The 16,679-nt window shown below is 34.7% G+C and overlaps 1 protein-coding gene across 1 annotated transcript in view; it reads right to left on the reverse strand.

Annotated features, from left to right (window-relative positions):
• The window catches only part of LOC150099911 (ATP-dependent RNA helicase DDX42-like), a 110,678-nt gene that overhangs the window by 68,277 nt on the left and 25,722 nt on the right, over positions 1-16,679 (reverse strand). Inside the window, exon 3 of the mRNA XM_090403172.1 lies at positions 15,744-15,845. Coding sequence (XP_090259298.1) covers positions 15,744-15,845 — 102 coding nt within the window. The remainder of the gene's footprint in view (positions 1-15,743; positions 15,846-16,679) is intronic.

A 16,679-nucleotide genomic window follows, 5' to 3' on the forward strand; every position in this document is an offset into this window, starting at 1 on the left:
GCCAAACAGGCAGGACAGCGAATATCAGAATTTCAGAACACAAGGACTACATCTGTTTTCACCAGTACAGCCACTCTGGTCTTGCAGACCATGCTCTGGATACACTACAGAATACGGTGGAAGAAAGCCACAATAATACAATGTAGCAAGTTCAAATTTGAAAGACTTTTCATGGAATCAGCCTCAGCCCTAAGAAACATGCCAAACCTCAACAAATTTGGTTGCATGAGACTGCCCCAAATTTGGGAGACATACATCATGAGACCTTCAGTCCAATGACCAAGAATATTTACATAGCCCGCTTGGGTGCACCATCAGGACTTTTAGGAGAAACAATAGCTTCCTTGCCTCTTCCTCATTTACTGTATGTAGTGCCTGTGTGCACATGTCTTTATTTTAAGTTCCTTTGAAGATGGCAACGTGACGTTGCCAAAATATTTGAAATATATATTAAAGTTTAATTTATTTAAATTAAGGAGATATTAAATCTCACATTGTTTTAAAAATTTTAATTTATATTCTAGTGTACTGTGAATTCTTTAAGTTAATTAACAACCATGTGTAACCAGCATATAAGCCTTTCTACGAAACTTACAGTATTATAAACTTGAACATACATATTGAAAAAAAGCTTTTTAACAGTATAGTTAATAAACACAATTATCTTGCAATGATGAGCCACAGACAGAATTGCATTACTGACATTACATCATGAAAAGTCAGCATGACTCCATTGCTAGAGTTGACCATTTTCTGTTGTTTTCACAAACTTCATTATTTGTCTTTTCTATTCAATTAACTTTTATGAATAAGTTATAATAAACTGACTTTCCATTATGGCCAATAATTAAAGGAAATGCAAACTACACTTTTTAGTTTTGGGAAATATAAAACTGAGTATGAAGTTATGGACCAGGAAATATCAAAAAACCAGAGAATCTCTTTTCAAGACAAATGCTGGCCTGATTGGCAGAGTAGTTAGTATATCTGTTCTCCAACCAAAAAATATTCAGGTTCAAATCATGCCTGTGTGATAGTAGGTTTTCTGTATACAGTGAAAGAGAGGTTACCATTCAAAAGGGATGTCAAGAAAGGGTAGACTATTGTTAGTTTCTTTTTCTGTCATTAACTGGATTCTTGGACATCGACTATTGAAAAGGCAGAAGAGAGTCTAATGTGTCTGGGCGATGAGCCCAAATAAAGAGCACATTGTCTATATCTTAGCTAGAAAGAAGTTTTTTTTTTTTTGGGGGGGGGGGGGGTTGAGTCTATGGTCTTTTTTTCAGTTGTTCATGTAAAAACTGGCAAGTGGGGGAATCCATAACAGTTTCTTCTATTTGTTAGTAAATTTTATTCTTACAAGAAAAATATTCAGAATGGATGGAAAAGGAAAAGAGATCTAAGGTATCATAAGGAAAAGCATTTTTTTAAAGTGTTAACTGTGATTCAAGAGATTACTGGTAAACAGTGATGTCAAAGCTCACCAATATATCTGTATTATTTAAAGTCAAATTTTCAATAGAAATTTTAAAATGGGGTAGAGCTCTAATATACCCATATATAAAAAGTGAAATAAAACTGAATGTGAGAATTACAGAGGTATTTCCCTACTGAGTGTTCCTGGCAAGATCTATGCACGTATTAGTATTATTTCAGGCAACTCCAAGGAGTCGACAGACTCATCGAGGGAGGCCCTAACATCATGTGAAGAACAACTATTCAACATTCACACAGTATCTATCATACCTCGCCTTGAACTCATTCACGGTCATAGCACCCACAACAGACTCTGGCAGCTTATTCCACTCATTCACCACTCTCCAAGTAAAAAACCTAGCTCTAACACCCCTGCTAACCACATTCTTTCCCAGATTCAATGTATGGCCCCTAGTCCTCCCACCACCAGTCCTATTCTCAAAAATATCTTCTGAATTAATCTTATAGAAACCCTATTAAACTTCAACTCCCATCCCCACCAACACTCCCAAATCCCTGACCTAATCAATCTCCTGGAGTACGGTTCCACCAATGTGATATACTGCTGCTAATCTTTTCACCCCAAAATGCATAACCTTACACTTTGCCACATTAAATTAACATCCATTTTCCTTAGCCCAGTCCTCCAAACTATCCAAATCATTTTGCAAAATTTTGACATCCTGTGCACACTCACAATTGCTTTACCCAACTTTGCATCATCAGCAAACAAGTGAACACTTCCTCTCAGATCCTTTCCTATATTGTTAATGAACAAATTGAAAAGTAGTGGTCCAAGAACAGAATTCTGCGGGCACACCACTAGTCACAGGCCGTCTTTTGGACTCTATCCTGAATAAACCACTCTCTGATATCCATCAATCTCACCAACCCTATATCCATCCCCATATGCTGCAGTTTACTGATTAGAATTCCATGTGATATCCTGTCAAAGGCCTTAGCAAGGTCCAGTAGAATCACTGTAAACCCATTGCCCATATCCAGTTCAGCCGTCACTGTGTTATAAAACACGTGCAAGTTACTGAGGCATGATCTACCCTTCACAAAACCATGTTGTCCCCCAGTATTCTTCTCAACTAATTTTCCAAGACCTTGATAACGATTCCTGATATGCTAATCGGTTAGTAATTTACAACAGCAGTCTTCGAACCTCCTTTATGCAGTGGAACTATTTTCTCCTCTTTCCACCCCCTCGGGAATAAACCAGACCTGAGACTCAAATTAAACAAAATGGTCAAGGGTACTGACAATTCTTTAGCCGCTTCACATATGACACGAGCTGGTATACCATCCAATCTCACAGATGTATCGACATTGAGGTTTTGCATAAACTACTCACCTCCACTTTATTCACCACAATTCCCGTATAATCTATTGGTTCATTAAGTTCTGCAATGTGACCTCCTGGATGATATATTCTTGCAAAGTGCTCGCTCAATAATTCAACTGTATCAACTGATTCGGTTACTTCCCTACCATCGGCATTATTTAAAATCATTCTGCCATATACATTTTTACTTTTACTTGCAATATATCGAAAAAACTGTTGGGATTCTCTTTAGCCCGCATGCCAATGTTCTTTCATAATCCTTTTTTGCTTTTCTTACCACACTCGTTACCCTTCTGGCCTGCACTTTATACTGTTCATGTGCCTGCCGGTCACCTTTCTCCTTAAATTCTCTCCATAGTTGTTTCTTTTTTTGCAGCTCAACATTAATGGTGTTATTCATCCATTTAACCCCTACTTCATTTATTATTTGAACTCTAGGTATACAGTCAGCCATTGCTTCATGCAAACACTTCTTAACCCACCTCCCATGCACTATCAACTTCTAGCCCTTGCAGTTGTACATGCCATGGCACTGAACCAATCAAACTCCTAAGCTTGTCATACTTATCAGCCAGATAATTCCACATGTACTCTGTCTTAATTGTAAATTCCACACCTTTAGCCACCTCCCAAGTCAAGACCCTATGATCACTCTCACCAATTGGTGGCAACGTGGTCATATTCGTTACATCCAAATTCTCAGATGCAATTACTAAGTCAAGCACTCTCTGATCCCTAGTATTTTCCATTACATGCTGTCATAGATAGTTATCCCTTAATAACCGCATAAAATCCAATTCCTTCCTCTCACGTGTCCTCTCCTCATTCCAATCAATGTTACCATAGTTCAAATCTCCCATAATAATTACCCTCCTTCCACTCATTTCTTCTATTTGCTTATGCATACTATCTCCACCATCTATTCCATCACCTGGTCTATAGCAGCACCCAACTGTATATTTTGTTCTGCTAGTTTCAATCCCACACCAAATAGCCTCAAATGTGCTCTTTTCTCTATCTTGCAGTTCCACTTCTATTCTCCTTGGCTGTGGCTCATCAGCTATCATCAATAACACTCCTCTCCCCATATATATTTGAGTATACTTGAGAAACGGTTGAGAATAATCGTGGAAGTAAAGTTTGGTGAAGAACAATCTGGATTCAGGCCAAATAGAGGCTGTCAGGATCAGATCTTCACTTTACAACAAATAGTTGAGAAATCATGGGAATATAACAAAGATCTGTATTCAAGTTTTGTCAATCTGGAAAAGGCATATGACAAGGTGCCAAGAGAGAAGCTATTCAACATGCTACAGTTATATGGTGGCAATGGGGCATTATATTCAGCGATACTTAGTCTTTATTTGAGTTGTAAGTCAGCAGTTGGAATTGAAGGAAATACCAGAAGATGGTTTAATGTTAAATCTGGTGTGAGACAAGGATGTACATTATCCCCTCTGTTATTCATTATCTATATGGATTACATTATGAAGGAAAGTGGTATTAAACATGATATCAGAATTGGAGATGTTAATGTCAGCTCTTTGCTTTATGCAGACGATGTTATACTTCTAAATAAATCTGCTACAAGTTTGCAAGATTCCCTGACTAAATTGAATAACTGTTGTAATAGATATGGTATGAAGGTCAATATTAAAAAGACAAAGACAATTAAAATAGGTAGAATCGTTGAAAATGTCAACTGTGTTGTGAATGGAGAACCTGTGGAACAAGTAAAACATTTCAGCTACTTAGGCATGATTTTTAGTGAAGATGGTAAATTAAATATGGAAATAGATAACAGAATCAGTGGTAGGAAATCAACTGAATAAATTTATATAGAATAAGAGAGAAATTAGTCAAAACACTAAATTAGCTGTATGCAAGACAATGTTCAAACCAGTTTTAACTTATGGATCTGAGAGCTGGGTCAGAAGTAAAACACTTGACCAAAGACTAGAGACCGCAGATATGAGAGTCCTGAGAAAGATTAGAGGCGTGAACAGATGGCATCAATGGTAATATCATATTAAAAATGAGGATATTAGAAAAGAACTTGACATTTTCAGCATCCAGGAATGCATTTGCAGAGCTAATCTCAGTTGGTATGGTCACTTAAACAGAATGGGCGAGGAAAGATTAGCAAAACAAGTGTTCTCTGCCAGGTTGGCAGGAAAACGACCCAGAGGAAGACCAAGATATAGGTGGATTGATATGGTACAAAGTGCCCTAGACGATAGAAATTTAAGATCTGATAATGTTGGAGTTTTGACAAGTAACAGACTGATTTGGAGGAAAATTGTAGATAAGAAGTTAGTAATGATGTAAATTTTACATGTAGTACTGTCATATCCTGTACACCCTTTGAGGGTACATGTCAGGAATTTGATGATGGTGATGGTATCACCTCTAAACCTGGCTCCCACTGAAGAGACCTCAATAAAGGTCGAAACTGGTCTGGGTAGTGACCCTTCCCATAATGCATAGCATTATACATGTCTGGAAGGAGATATGCTTTTCTTTATGGGATACTAAGGCAAGTGATGTGAACTCATACCACCTTTACCACGAGTTTCCCCAGTCCTGAAAATACTTCAGGTGCAAACTTTGTTTGCTTACACTTGGATAAGGGATTAAACCAAGTATATAATTTCTTGGTATCTTTAATTTATAGTATAACCAAGTGAAAAAACTTCCAATATTCAATTAATTTCAATGGACACTTTGCATCCATGTAATTATTGGTGTGTAAACACAAAGGTAGGCTCATACCTTGGTTAAACAAAACAAATCTTTCGGTTTATTTTATGCGTTTTTTCTGATGAATGTATTTAATATATTATCATTCATCTATAGTTTCTACTATTTTGTCTTTTGGGGATATAGTCATTGGCAACATCTTCAACAATCTCCTTGAAAATTTTCAACCCCCCCCCCATCTTCAGTTTTTTTATAAGTTTCCATTTCATGTTCTAAATTAAACTTTCTAATGAGTTCAAATCTTTTACTTTTGTTGCATCCAGTCAAGATTCTTTATTAATACTCAATTTTTTTTTTAATCTTAGTTTTTATTTTTGAGCAACTGGAATGTTGTCTGAATCTATATCTGCTGCTGGTATGTTTTTGTTTGCACAATACTATTTCAAAAATCTTTTCTTAAATCACATAATCATTATATAGAACCAGATTATCTATCTGGGCTTTTCAAGGTATATGGTCATCTTTTTTGGTTGTTGAAAGAAGGTATTTGTTATTATCAGATCATTTCTGCCACTTAAAGACCAAAATCCAAGAATACTTTTCCCATCATGATTCTAACAGCTCTTGTGCGCTCTTCACTTCCTGAACATAAAAGGTAGATTTTATTCCATTTCCTGTCCATCTTTGCCTCAGTAACTCCCACTATGTCTATATTAATAATTAGTATATCTTCAATTAAATTCTCAAGTTTTCTAATTTGTTATAGCTAGGACTCAATAATTATGCAAAATATGTACTGGTCCAAGATCTCCCCCCCCTTTTTTTTTTAATAATATATCCCCGTATGTCAATAGAGTAATTCTGAAAAGTTATGAGTAGTGCTGCATCTCTGTGTATCTGTATTTTCTTAAAATGAGTTTGATTAGAAAGTTATTATTACTATTATATAAAAAAAATATTATTTTGTTCATCTGCATATATTTATTGAACCCTGGGTCTGACATTTGTGGCTATTTGTAAAAGCCTATTCATGGTTTTTCAGATAGACATGATCCAAAAATGACCTTTCTTATAGCTCGAGCCATAATTATTATCTTCATAAACTATGCTAATGGATTTCATCCTATAGTTCCCATTTTTGATGTCTATTTGTTATATACAGCAAAGCACATCACAGGAAGGCCCAATTTCTTTTGCATGACTAAAGGTCTTTAACCTGTATTCCATAACAGTAGAAAAATAATATGGTAAGGCACTAATATGTATCTCTTCCATCTCATTAAAGCCATTACAATCATTATGATCATGCATGTATTTCTGAATTTGAGCATTTTCTGACATCTGCCTTCAGCCTCAAGCCATACCGATACAGCTGCTTCTCAATATCAGCATATACATTCTTGTTGTTCAATATATTCATAAATGCATTCACTTAGGCTGAAAATCATTTGAGCATGAATGATTTAGGCTCAAATATTAGAAATAAAATTTCTTTCTTTGCTGATAATGTCAAGTTTGGCAGGGTGCTCCATTCTAACAACTGAATTTCTTTATAGGATGATTTTAAAACGAGGAAAAATGGATGAGAAAGTGAGGCTTAAAATTTAATGTTAATAAATGCTACTATATTCATTTTGGTAAGAAAATATTAGATAGATGTAAGTCAAATAGACAAGCTTTATAAAAAGTTAATCAATACAAAGATTTCAGTATAATTGAGTGATAAGAAATTAAAGTTCAGAAACTATTAGTAAGACAACTAATGTCTTACTGATGATTCAATTATTATTATAATTCAATTTTGTCAGTCAAAATTTAATTATGGCTCTCAGCTTTAGTTGCCAAGATTTTTAGTGGATGCTGAGAAAAACTCAGGATATTCAGAATAGGCGGTGAAGATTTACTGAAGATAGCAAATTAAATTTGGAGATAGACAAAAGAATAAACAAAGTCAATAAGATGGGAAGTCAATTGAATAAATTTATACATAATAGGAGAGACATTAGTCAATCCAACAAAGTAGCAGTATACAAGATGGTGTTCAAACCACTTTAATTTATGGATCTGAGATTTGGGAAATAAAGAAATAAAGCACTCGATTAAAGATTAGAGAACACAGATATGAGAATTCTAAGAAAAATTAGGAGCCTAAAATCACATCAATGGAAGAATCATGTTAAAAATGAAGACATAAGAAAGGAATTTGACATTGTTTGCAATCAAGAATGTGTGAGAGGGGAAAATCTAAGATAGTAAAGTCATTCAAACAGAATGGGAGAAGAAGGTTAGCAAAACAAGCGTTTGATGCCAAGATGGCAGGGAAAAAAGTCCAGAAGAAAACTAAGGTCTAGGTGGATTGATATGGTCAGAAGTGCTTTAGCAGAATGAATTTTAGATACTATAATATTGGATGGCTGAGTAATAGACTGATTTGGAGGAAAATTGTTGATAGGAGAGTAATAACAATGCAAACTTAATCATGTAGTGTGTCATAGTAGCCTAAACATCCCTTGAGGATAAGTATTAGGAAACAGATTATTATCATTATCTAATCTGGTGATGTTGAACATGTCAGTATTGTTATCTGTCTGTATAAATAAGTGTGAAAAAAATAACAAAATGAATAAAATGGAGAATGAGTGAATTCACAAACCATTCTACGTGCATAGTGGATCTCACATTATGAATGGTGAGGGTATAAATTATTCATGCTCCTTCGTGCAATGACATAATTTGTCAAAAACTGTAACTGTGGGTTGGTTTTCTTCTGTAGTGCTCCAGTTTTCTTCTCACAAACAGGAAAATGAATGTATATTTGGTGGTAGTTACATTTATATTAAGGAAAATGATATGGGTAATTGGTAATTTCTGCTTCAAGCAGAAATTAATAATTCTCATGATTTCTCATCCATCCAGACAACAATCAGCTGGTCTGAACCCAACTTGTTCCCAAGATTCTTTTCTACAATTTTTCTTAGCCTCTAAGTATGCTCACATCTTACATGAAACACTTAGTACAGAAATTCCTGTGTAATTTTCCCATTCAGTTTTATTCCCTTTTATACATTAGGTAGTATGAGAGATAGTACCGTCAGCTAAGCCTTATGAAGATGCTATGCAGTCACTACAAAACTTTTACATATCTATATTTCAGCATAATTGGTTGAATATCATCTAATACAGCTGCCTTTCCACACTTCACATTTTTGATAGCTTTTTTTTTTAAAACCACAAGTATTAATATGTGCCCCTGATTGCATTCTTCTTGAATATTTACTACCACATTTTGTCACTTCTTGTTTAATTTCATATTCTTTCAAAATCATTACTACAATACTCTCAAATATCTTTAGTTTTCATGTCTCCTACTACAAAGAATGTAATGGTTATTAGCAACACAAAAGTAACAAAACTGAATAACTTTATTATGATATTTTGCTTAATAGTAAGTGAGGCATTGACAAGAAACTATAACACGGAAGACAAAGCAATTTAAAGAAGAAACAGAACATCAAGCGAACAGTCTATTATTTTGAATTTTTTTTTTCTTTTCCAGTTTTTTTTCCTTTATCATTATTCTATAATATGTTCTTTTGAAAGATATTTGTCAATATTTGTCACACAGAGTCAGACAATTACCCACATCTCACAACCACAGAAAGCACTTGTGAATATCCACATTTCCAGCAGTCTCAGCTTATGGAAATGCTACTGATTTACTTTTCCACATATCGTCCATTGCAGTATGTTTACATTAACTTTTGTTATCTCGCTCTCTCTCTCTCTCTCTCTCTCTTTTTTTTTTTTTTTTTTTACAGTCTCAATAAATGGGTCATTTGCTACCTAGAAATGTGAAGTTCCTCTTCCAGCACTTGTCAGTTGCCTTGTATTTACATTTTCTTCCTCTTCTCTTCAAATATCATTCTTTTTGTTTTATCGATGTTCATTACCAATCCATATCTCTTTCCTTCTTCACTAAACTTCAGTACTGTTCTTTCTAGTTTCTTTTTATCTTCTTCAATAATGAATATGTGATCTGCAAATTGCAAAGTATTTATTTTTGTACCATGCATTGCAATTCCTCTTATGTTATCCTTTATGGAATCCACTGTTCTTTCTAAAAGCATGATAAAGATGCTTGGAGATATTGGATCTCCTTGTCTCATGCCTCTTATTGTCCAGAACCATCTTCCTATTTCTCCACAGTTCATCATCATCAAATTCCCGTTATATACACTCAAGGGGTGTTACAGAATATGACAGTACTACATGAAAAATTTACATCATTATTAACTTCCATCTACAATTTTCCTTCAAATCAGTCTGTCAATACTCCAATATTATCAGATTTTATATTTATGTCTCCTAAGTACAGGGCACTTTTTACTGTATCAATCCATCTATATCTTGGTCTTCCTCTGGGTCTTTTTCCTGCCAACCTGGCAAAGAACACTTGTTTTGCTAATATATTCTCTCCCATTCTGTTTAAGTGACCATACCATCTGAGATTAGCTCTGCTAACACATTCCTGGATGCTGACAATGTCAAGTTCTTTCCTAATATCCACATTTTTAATATGATATTGCCATTGATGCCACCTGTTCATGCCCCTAATCATTCTCAGGACTCTCATATCTGCAGTCTCTAGTCTTTGGTCAAGTATTTTGCTTCTGACACAGCGCTCAGATACATAAGTTAAAACTGGTTTGAACACCGGCTTGTATTCAGCTAATTTAGTGTTTTGACTAATTTCTCTCTTATTCCAAATAAATTTATTCAGTTGACTTCCTACGATACCAACTTTGTTGATTCTGTTGTTTATTTCCGTATTTGATTTACCATCTTCACTAAAAATAGTGCAAAGTAGCTAAAATGTTTAGTTGTTCTATAGGTTCATCATTCACAATGCAGTTGATATTTTCAATGTTTCTGACTATTTTCATTGTCTTTGTCTTTTTAATGCTGACCTTCACACCATATCTATTACAACAGTTATTCAATTTAGTCAGAGAATCTCGCAGACTTGAAGTGGATTTATTTAGAAGTATAACATCTGCAATTTTGATATCATGTTTAATACCACTTTCCTTCATAATGTGATCCATATAGATAATGAATAACAGAGGAGATAATGTACATCCCTGTCTGACACCAGATTTAACATTAAACCACCTTCCTTACTTCCTTCAATTCTAACTGTTGACTTACAACTCAAATAAAGACTAAGTACTGCTTGATATAATGCCCCACTGACACCATATAACTGCAGCATTTTGAATAACTTCTCTCTTGGCACCTTGTCATATGCCTTTTCCAAAGCTACAAAACTCAAATACAGATCTTTGTTATATTCCCATGCTTTCTCGACTATTTGTCGTAAAGTGAAGATCTGATCCTGACAGCCTCTGTTTGGCCTGAATCCAGCTTGTTCTTCACCAAGCTTTTCTTCCACAATTCTTCTCAACTGTTTCTCAAGTATACTTGCATAGATCTTGCGAGGAACACTCAGTAGGGAAATACCTCGGTAATTCTCACATTCAGTTTTATTTCCTTTTTTATATATGGGTACTATGAGAGCTCTACTCCAATCATCGGGAATTCGTCCTTCTGTCCAGGCTTTCTGAACTACACAGTGCAGCCACTGTAAGACTCTTATACCACCATACTTCAGCATTTCTGGTCGAATATCATCTACTCCAGCTGCCTTTCCACATTTCAAGCCTTTGATGGCTTTTTCTACTTCAAGTATGGATATGTATTCCTGACTGCATGCCTAGTCAGTGTTTTTTACCACTGTGCTGTCATCACTGCTTGTTTCATTTAGCAATTTTTCGAAGTAATTACTCCATGCTTCAAGGATATCTTTTTCTCCTGTTTTCATGTCACCTTTATCTTCTCTAACTCCTTTTACAGCACTTTTTCCTCCATTTCTAAGCTTCTTCAACAACCTCCAGAATATTTTGCCACCTTCTTGATATTTATTTTCTATATTCTTGCCAAAGTCCTCCCATGACTTTAGTTTAGCTAGTTTTACACAGTGTTTAGCATTCTTGCATTTGTCTCTGTATTCTGTAAGAGCAAAAGCTGACTTATTTGCCAGGAACTTTCGATATGCTTTCTTCTTTTCCTTCACTGCCTCTTTAACTTCCTGTGTCCACCATGGAGTTCTGATTTTTCTATCCTTGCACACAACCTCACCACATGCCTCTCTGGCAGAATCAATCAATGTTTCCTTCAGAGTTTGCCACTGAATCTCCAAGGTTTGATTCCTGTTCTCAAACTCTTTCATTTTCTTTTCAATAATATTTCTGTATTTTAGTCTACAGTTCACATCTGAGAGCTGCTCAACTTTTATTCGCTTTAAAACTTTCTTACATGTTCTTCTTTTCAATATGAAATTCAATTTTATCCTGCTCAAGACTAAATAGTGATCACTTCCAATTTCAAATCCTCTGTACACTCTGGTGTCCTGCACCAGGGAGAAAACATCACTATCAACAATAACATAGTCAATGAGACTTTTCTTATTCCTAGCCTCTTCTCTCCATGTGAATTTGTGCACATTTTTATGTTGGAACATGGTGTTAGTAATAACCAGTCCATGTCCTGAGCAGAAATCCAACAGATATTTGCCATTATTATTAGCTTTGCTCTTTTCTCCAAATTTTCCCAAAATATTTTTGTATGTCTCACAATCATTTCCTACTCTACTATTTAGATCCCCAACAAGGACCAACTTTTCCTTTTTCATTGTGTCAGTTGCTTTTTCTAAAGCCTCAAAAAATTCCTCCACTTCTACCTTAGTAGAACCTTCTGTGGGACCATAGGCACAAATAAGTCTCATTGTCCAGTTCCCCATTCTCATATTTGCCCACATTACTCTACTTGAGACTGACTGCCATTCAAGAAGATTAGCCTCGTATTTTGTGTTGAATACTATGGCTACTCCTTCTTTTCCTTGATTGTCATTGCCTGAATATAACATTTTGTATTTATTGCTCAGAAAGATCTCACCAGTTTTGGTCTTTTTTGTTTCAGTACATTAACATGAGTTTTCAATTTAAAATATTTTATACGGATGATGCATAGAGTGTAGTCAACTTGCCAAATAAACAATTTTTGCTTAGTGTTTTCTCCTTAAGGTTCATACCAGAAATAATACAATTTGATTCAACCAGAAAGTGCATGTAGTTAAATTATCTGCAAGAATAGAAAAATCAGAATTTTATGGTGAACTCGGGAAGTTAAAGACACCATTGAAAAAGAAAAAAGCATATCTATATCAAAAGTTGTAACAAGTAAATCAGCATGTTTGGAGGAAAGAGTGCTATAAAAGGAATTAGAGATGATAAAGGTGAAATGAAAACAGGAGAAAAAGATATCCTTGAAGTATGGAGTAATTACTTTAAAAAACTGCTAAATGAAACAAGCAGTGATGACAGCACAGTGATAAAAAACACTGACCAGGCATGCAGTCAGGAATACATATCCATACTTGAAGTAGAAAAAGCCATCAAAGGCTTGAAATGTGGAAAGGCAGCAGGAGTAGATGATATTCGACCAGAAATGCTGAAGTATGGTGGTATAAGAGTCTTACAGTGGCTGCACTGCATAGTTCAGAAAGCCTGGACAGAGGGACGAATTCCCGATGATTGGAGTAGAGCTCTCATAGTACCCATATATAAAAAGGGAAATAAAACTGAATGTGAGAATTACAGAGGTATTTCCCTACTGAGTGTTCCTGGCAAGATCTATGCAAGTATACTTGAGAAACGGTTGAGAAGAATTGTGGAAGAAAAGCTTGGTGAAGAACAAGCTGGATTCAGGCCAAATAGAGGCTGTCAGGATCAGATCTTCACTTTACGACAAATAGTTGAGAAAGCATGGGAATATAACAAAGATCTGTATTTAAGTTTTGTCGATTTGGAAAAGGCATATGACAAGGTGCCAAGAGAGAAGCTATTCAATACGCTGCAGTTATATGGTGTAAATGGGGCATTATATCAAGCAATACTTAGTCTTTATTTGAGTTGTGAGTCAGCAGTTAGAATTGAAGGAAGTACAGGAAGATGGTTTAATGTTAAATCTGGTGTGAGACAAGGATGTACATTATCCCCTCTGTTATTCATTATCTATATGGATCACATTATGAAGGAATGTGGTATTAAACCTGATATCAAAATTGGACATGTTAATGTCAGCTCTTTGCTTTATGCGGATGATGTTATACTTCTAAATAAATCCGCTACAAGTCTGCAAGATTCTCTGACTAAATTGAATAGCTGTTGTAATAGATATGGTATGAAGGTCAGCAATAAAAAGACAAAGACAATGAAAATAGGCAGAATCATTGAAAATGTCAACTGTGTTGTGAATGGAGAACCTGTGGAACAAGTAAAACATTTCAGCTACTTAGGCACAATTTTTACTGAAGATGGTAAACTAAATATAGAAATAGACAACAGAATCAGCAAAGCTGGTATCGTGGGAAGTCAATTGAATAAATTCATATGGAATAAGAAAGAAATTAGTCGGAACACTAAATTAGCTGTATACAAGACTGTGTTCAAACCAATTTTAACTTATGGATCTGAGAGCTGGGTCAGAAGTAAAACACTTGACCAAAGACTAGAGACCGCAGATATGAGAGTTCTGAGAAAGATTAGAGGCGTGAACAGATGGCATCAATGGCAATATCATATTAAAAATGAGGATATTAGGAAAGAACTTGACATTGTCAGCATCCAGGAATGCGTTAGCAGAGCTAATCTCAGATGGTATGGTCACTTAAATAGAATGGGAGAGGAAAGATTAGCAAAACAAGTGTTCTCTGCCAGGTTGGCAGGAAAACGACCCAGAGGAAGACCAAGATATAGATGGATTGATACGGTACAAAGTGCCTTAGACGATAGAAATATAAGATCTGATAATGTTGGAGTCTTGACAAGTAACAGACTGATTTGGAGGAAAATCGTAGATAGGAAGTTAGTAATGATGTAATTTTTTCATGTAGTACTGTCATATCCTGTACACCCCTTGAGGGTACATGGCAGGAATTTGTACATAACAGGAATTTGTACATAACAGGAATTTGTTAATGTACTGGTTCTTCCTAAAGCATAAACTGCCATATATAGTCTCCACAATGTCATTTTTATTCACTTATTTATTTTTAATTATTTTCCTCCCCTGCTCAGGCTTAATGATACTACTCATCCACAACTTCAACCTGACTTACCCTCCTGAGCTTGGGTATAAAGTCTGCTTGGTTATCCTCCCCCTCCAATACAGATACTCCTCCTTTATGCATGTAAAGTACAGAAATATTGTAATTTTTTTTGAAACATTGATTGCTTCCATGTGTGTTTATGGTATGTTAATCATTACATTTCTAAATTTGCACACTATAATCTTGCCATAATACAACTGTTAACAGTGGAAAACTAATACCAAAAATAGCGAAACTGTGGCTGAAGGAGAAAGCTCTTATTCTCAATCTTCAGTATCCAGCAAGATTCATGACTAGAAAAAAACTTAAACTAGCAGGAAATCAAAGTACAGCAGCTACAGAGATACTCCGTCTTTCTAATTAACTGAAACATTATCTATCAGCCAAATATCAATTAACTTACGCCTTTTATATATAAAATTCCAATGCAGAAAAGCAGAGAAATGATAAAATTGTGTTTTAAAAGAATGCTGATCATATTAGCATATTTAATTCTAATAAATATATTATCATGATATGTTTACTCATCTTTAAATTGAAATGATATCTGATACTCATTTCACCAGTATGAATGCCAAGGTTGTGCAGAATGCAGTTGATGACTATAGGTTTCTTTTGCTTATTTATTAGGTGTGAGTTTTATTGCATGGGCAGTGACATGGAAAGAGTAACATCAGGAGTGAAGACTATGAAGGAATTTTAATTTTGAGGGATATGGTATGATGACAGGCAATCTGGCATATTTGATGTCTCCAAAAGTAAGTCTTTTGATTCTATGGAGTATGGTATAATAATAAATAATACTTATGCAATGTGTTAATTCTATCTGTTCTAAAATTTTTTTTAAATCCCTAATGCACTTATCATACATAACAAACTTTTATAATATCAGATAATTATCTTGCTACATTTTTCAAGCTTTTGTGTGTTCCATAAGGTTTCATGAAATCTAGTGAATTATAAAAAAATACAAACAGATGAACCTACCTGCACGTCCTGTTCTACCAATTCGATGTGTATGGGTATCAATATCTCTGGCAATATCATAATTTATGACTGTCTTGATGTGAGTTATATCCAATCCTCGAGCTTAAAAAGAAAGGAAATGCATTACTTATTGTTATTAATCTGTACTTATAACAATTCAATAATTAGCACATAAAAAACAAGCATTCAGAAAACAATAAGATCATTTTTTTAAAAAAAATACAATCTTATTAAGTTAAATTAAACAAATGATTTGTTGTATTTATAGTACTTAACTCTAATACACATGAAGATAAGTTTATGATGAATGCTATTTTTGACCACTATATACTAAATAAGATGACAGAACAATTGGGTTCACGGACAATTCATCGAAAGGAAAAATCATTGTGGAAAAAATTCACTGAAAGCATTATTCACTAGAAAATTGAAGTCAGATTAGTTTAACAGGTGTTATATAAAGGTGTGTGATATTTGATAATAAATTGTATCTGAGAGATGCTGCAAACTCCGATGTCAGTATGGTATTGGTTTAGTTTTTTTTTTATTTGTTTCTTTTTTTAAAATAATTCCTAGATTGTATCTGAAAATAAATAAACCATCATGTATTATATTTGTAGTGTTTTTTTTTATTTTTTTTTTAAGTTTTATCGCATTTCAGCACATACTAGTAATGAATGTATCTCTCGGATACATGCAACCTAAGCTGCAATTTTTTTGATCGTGACTTCCGCAGGGTTAAAGAAAGTACCAATGTACTTATCCATAGTTGAAATACCATACTTACTTGAATATAACTCGCCCTCACATATAACTCACACCATGCCCGATTTTACTTTTAGAAAAAAGAAATTAAAGTTTCGCATATACCTCCTCACATGAAAAAAAGCTTAAACACATGCACGTTGGGGCAATAGTAACTGCTCCCGCAGTAAT

This window comes from Typopeltis vanoorti, chromosome 13 (assembly GCF_054136105.1).
Source record: "Typopeltis vanoorti isolate ZY-2024b chromosome 13, IOZ_Tvanoo_1.0, whole genome shotgun sequence".
Taxonomy (NCBI): domain Eukaryota; kingdom Metazoa; phylum Arthropoda; class Arachnida; order Uropygi; family Thelyphonidae; genus Typopeltis; species Typopeltis vanoorti.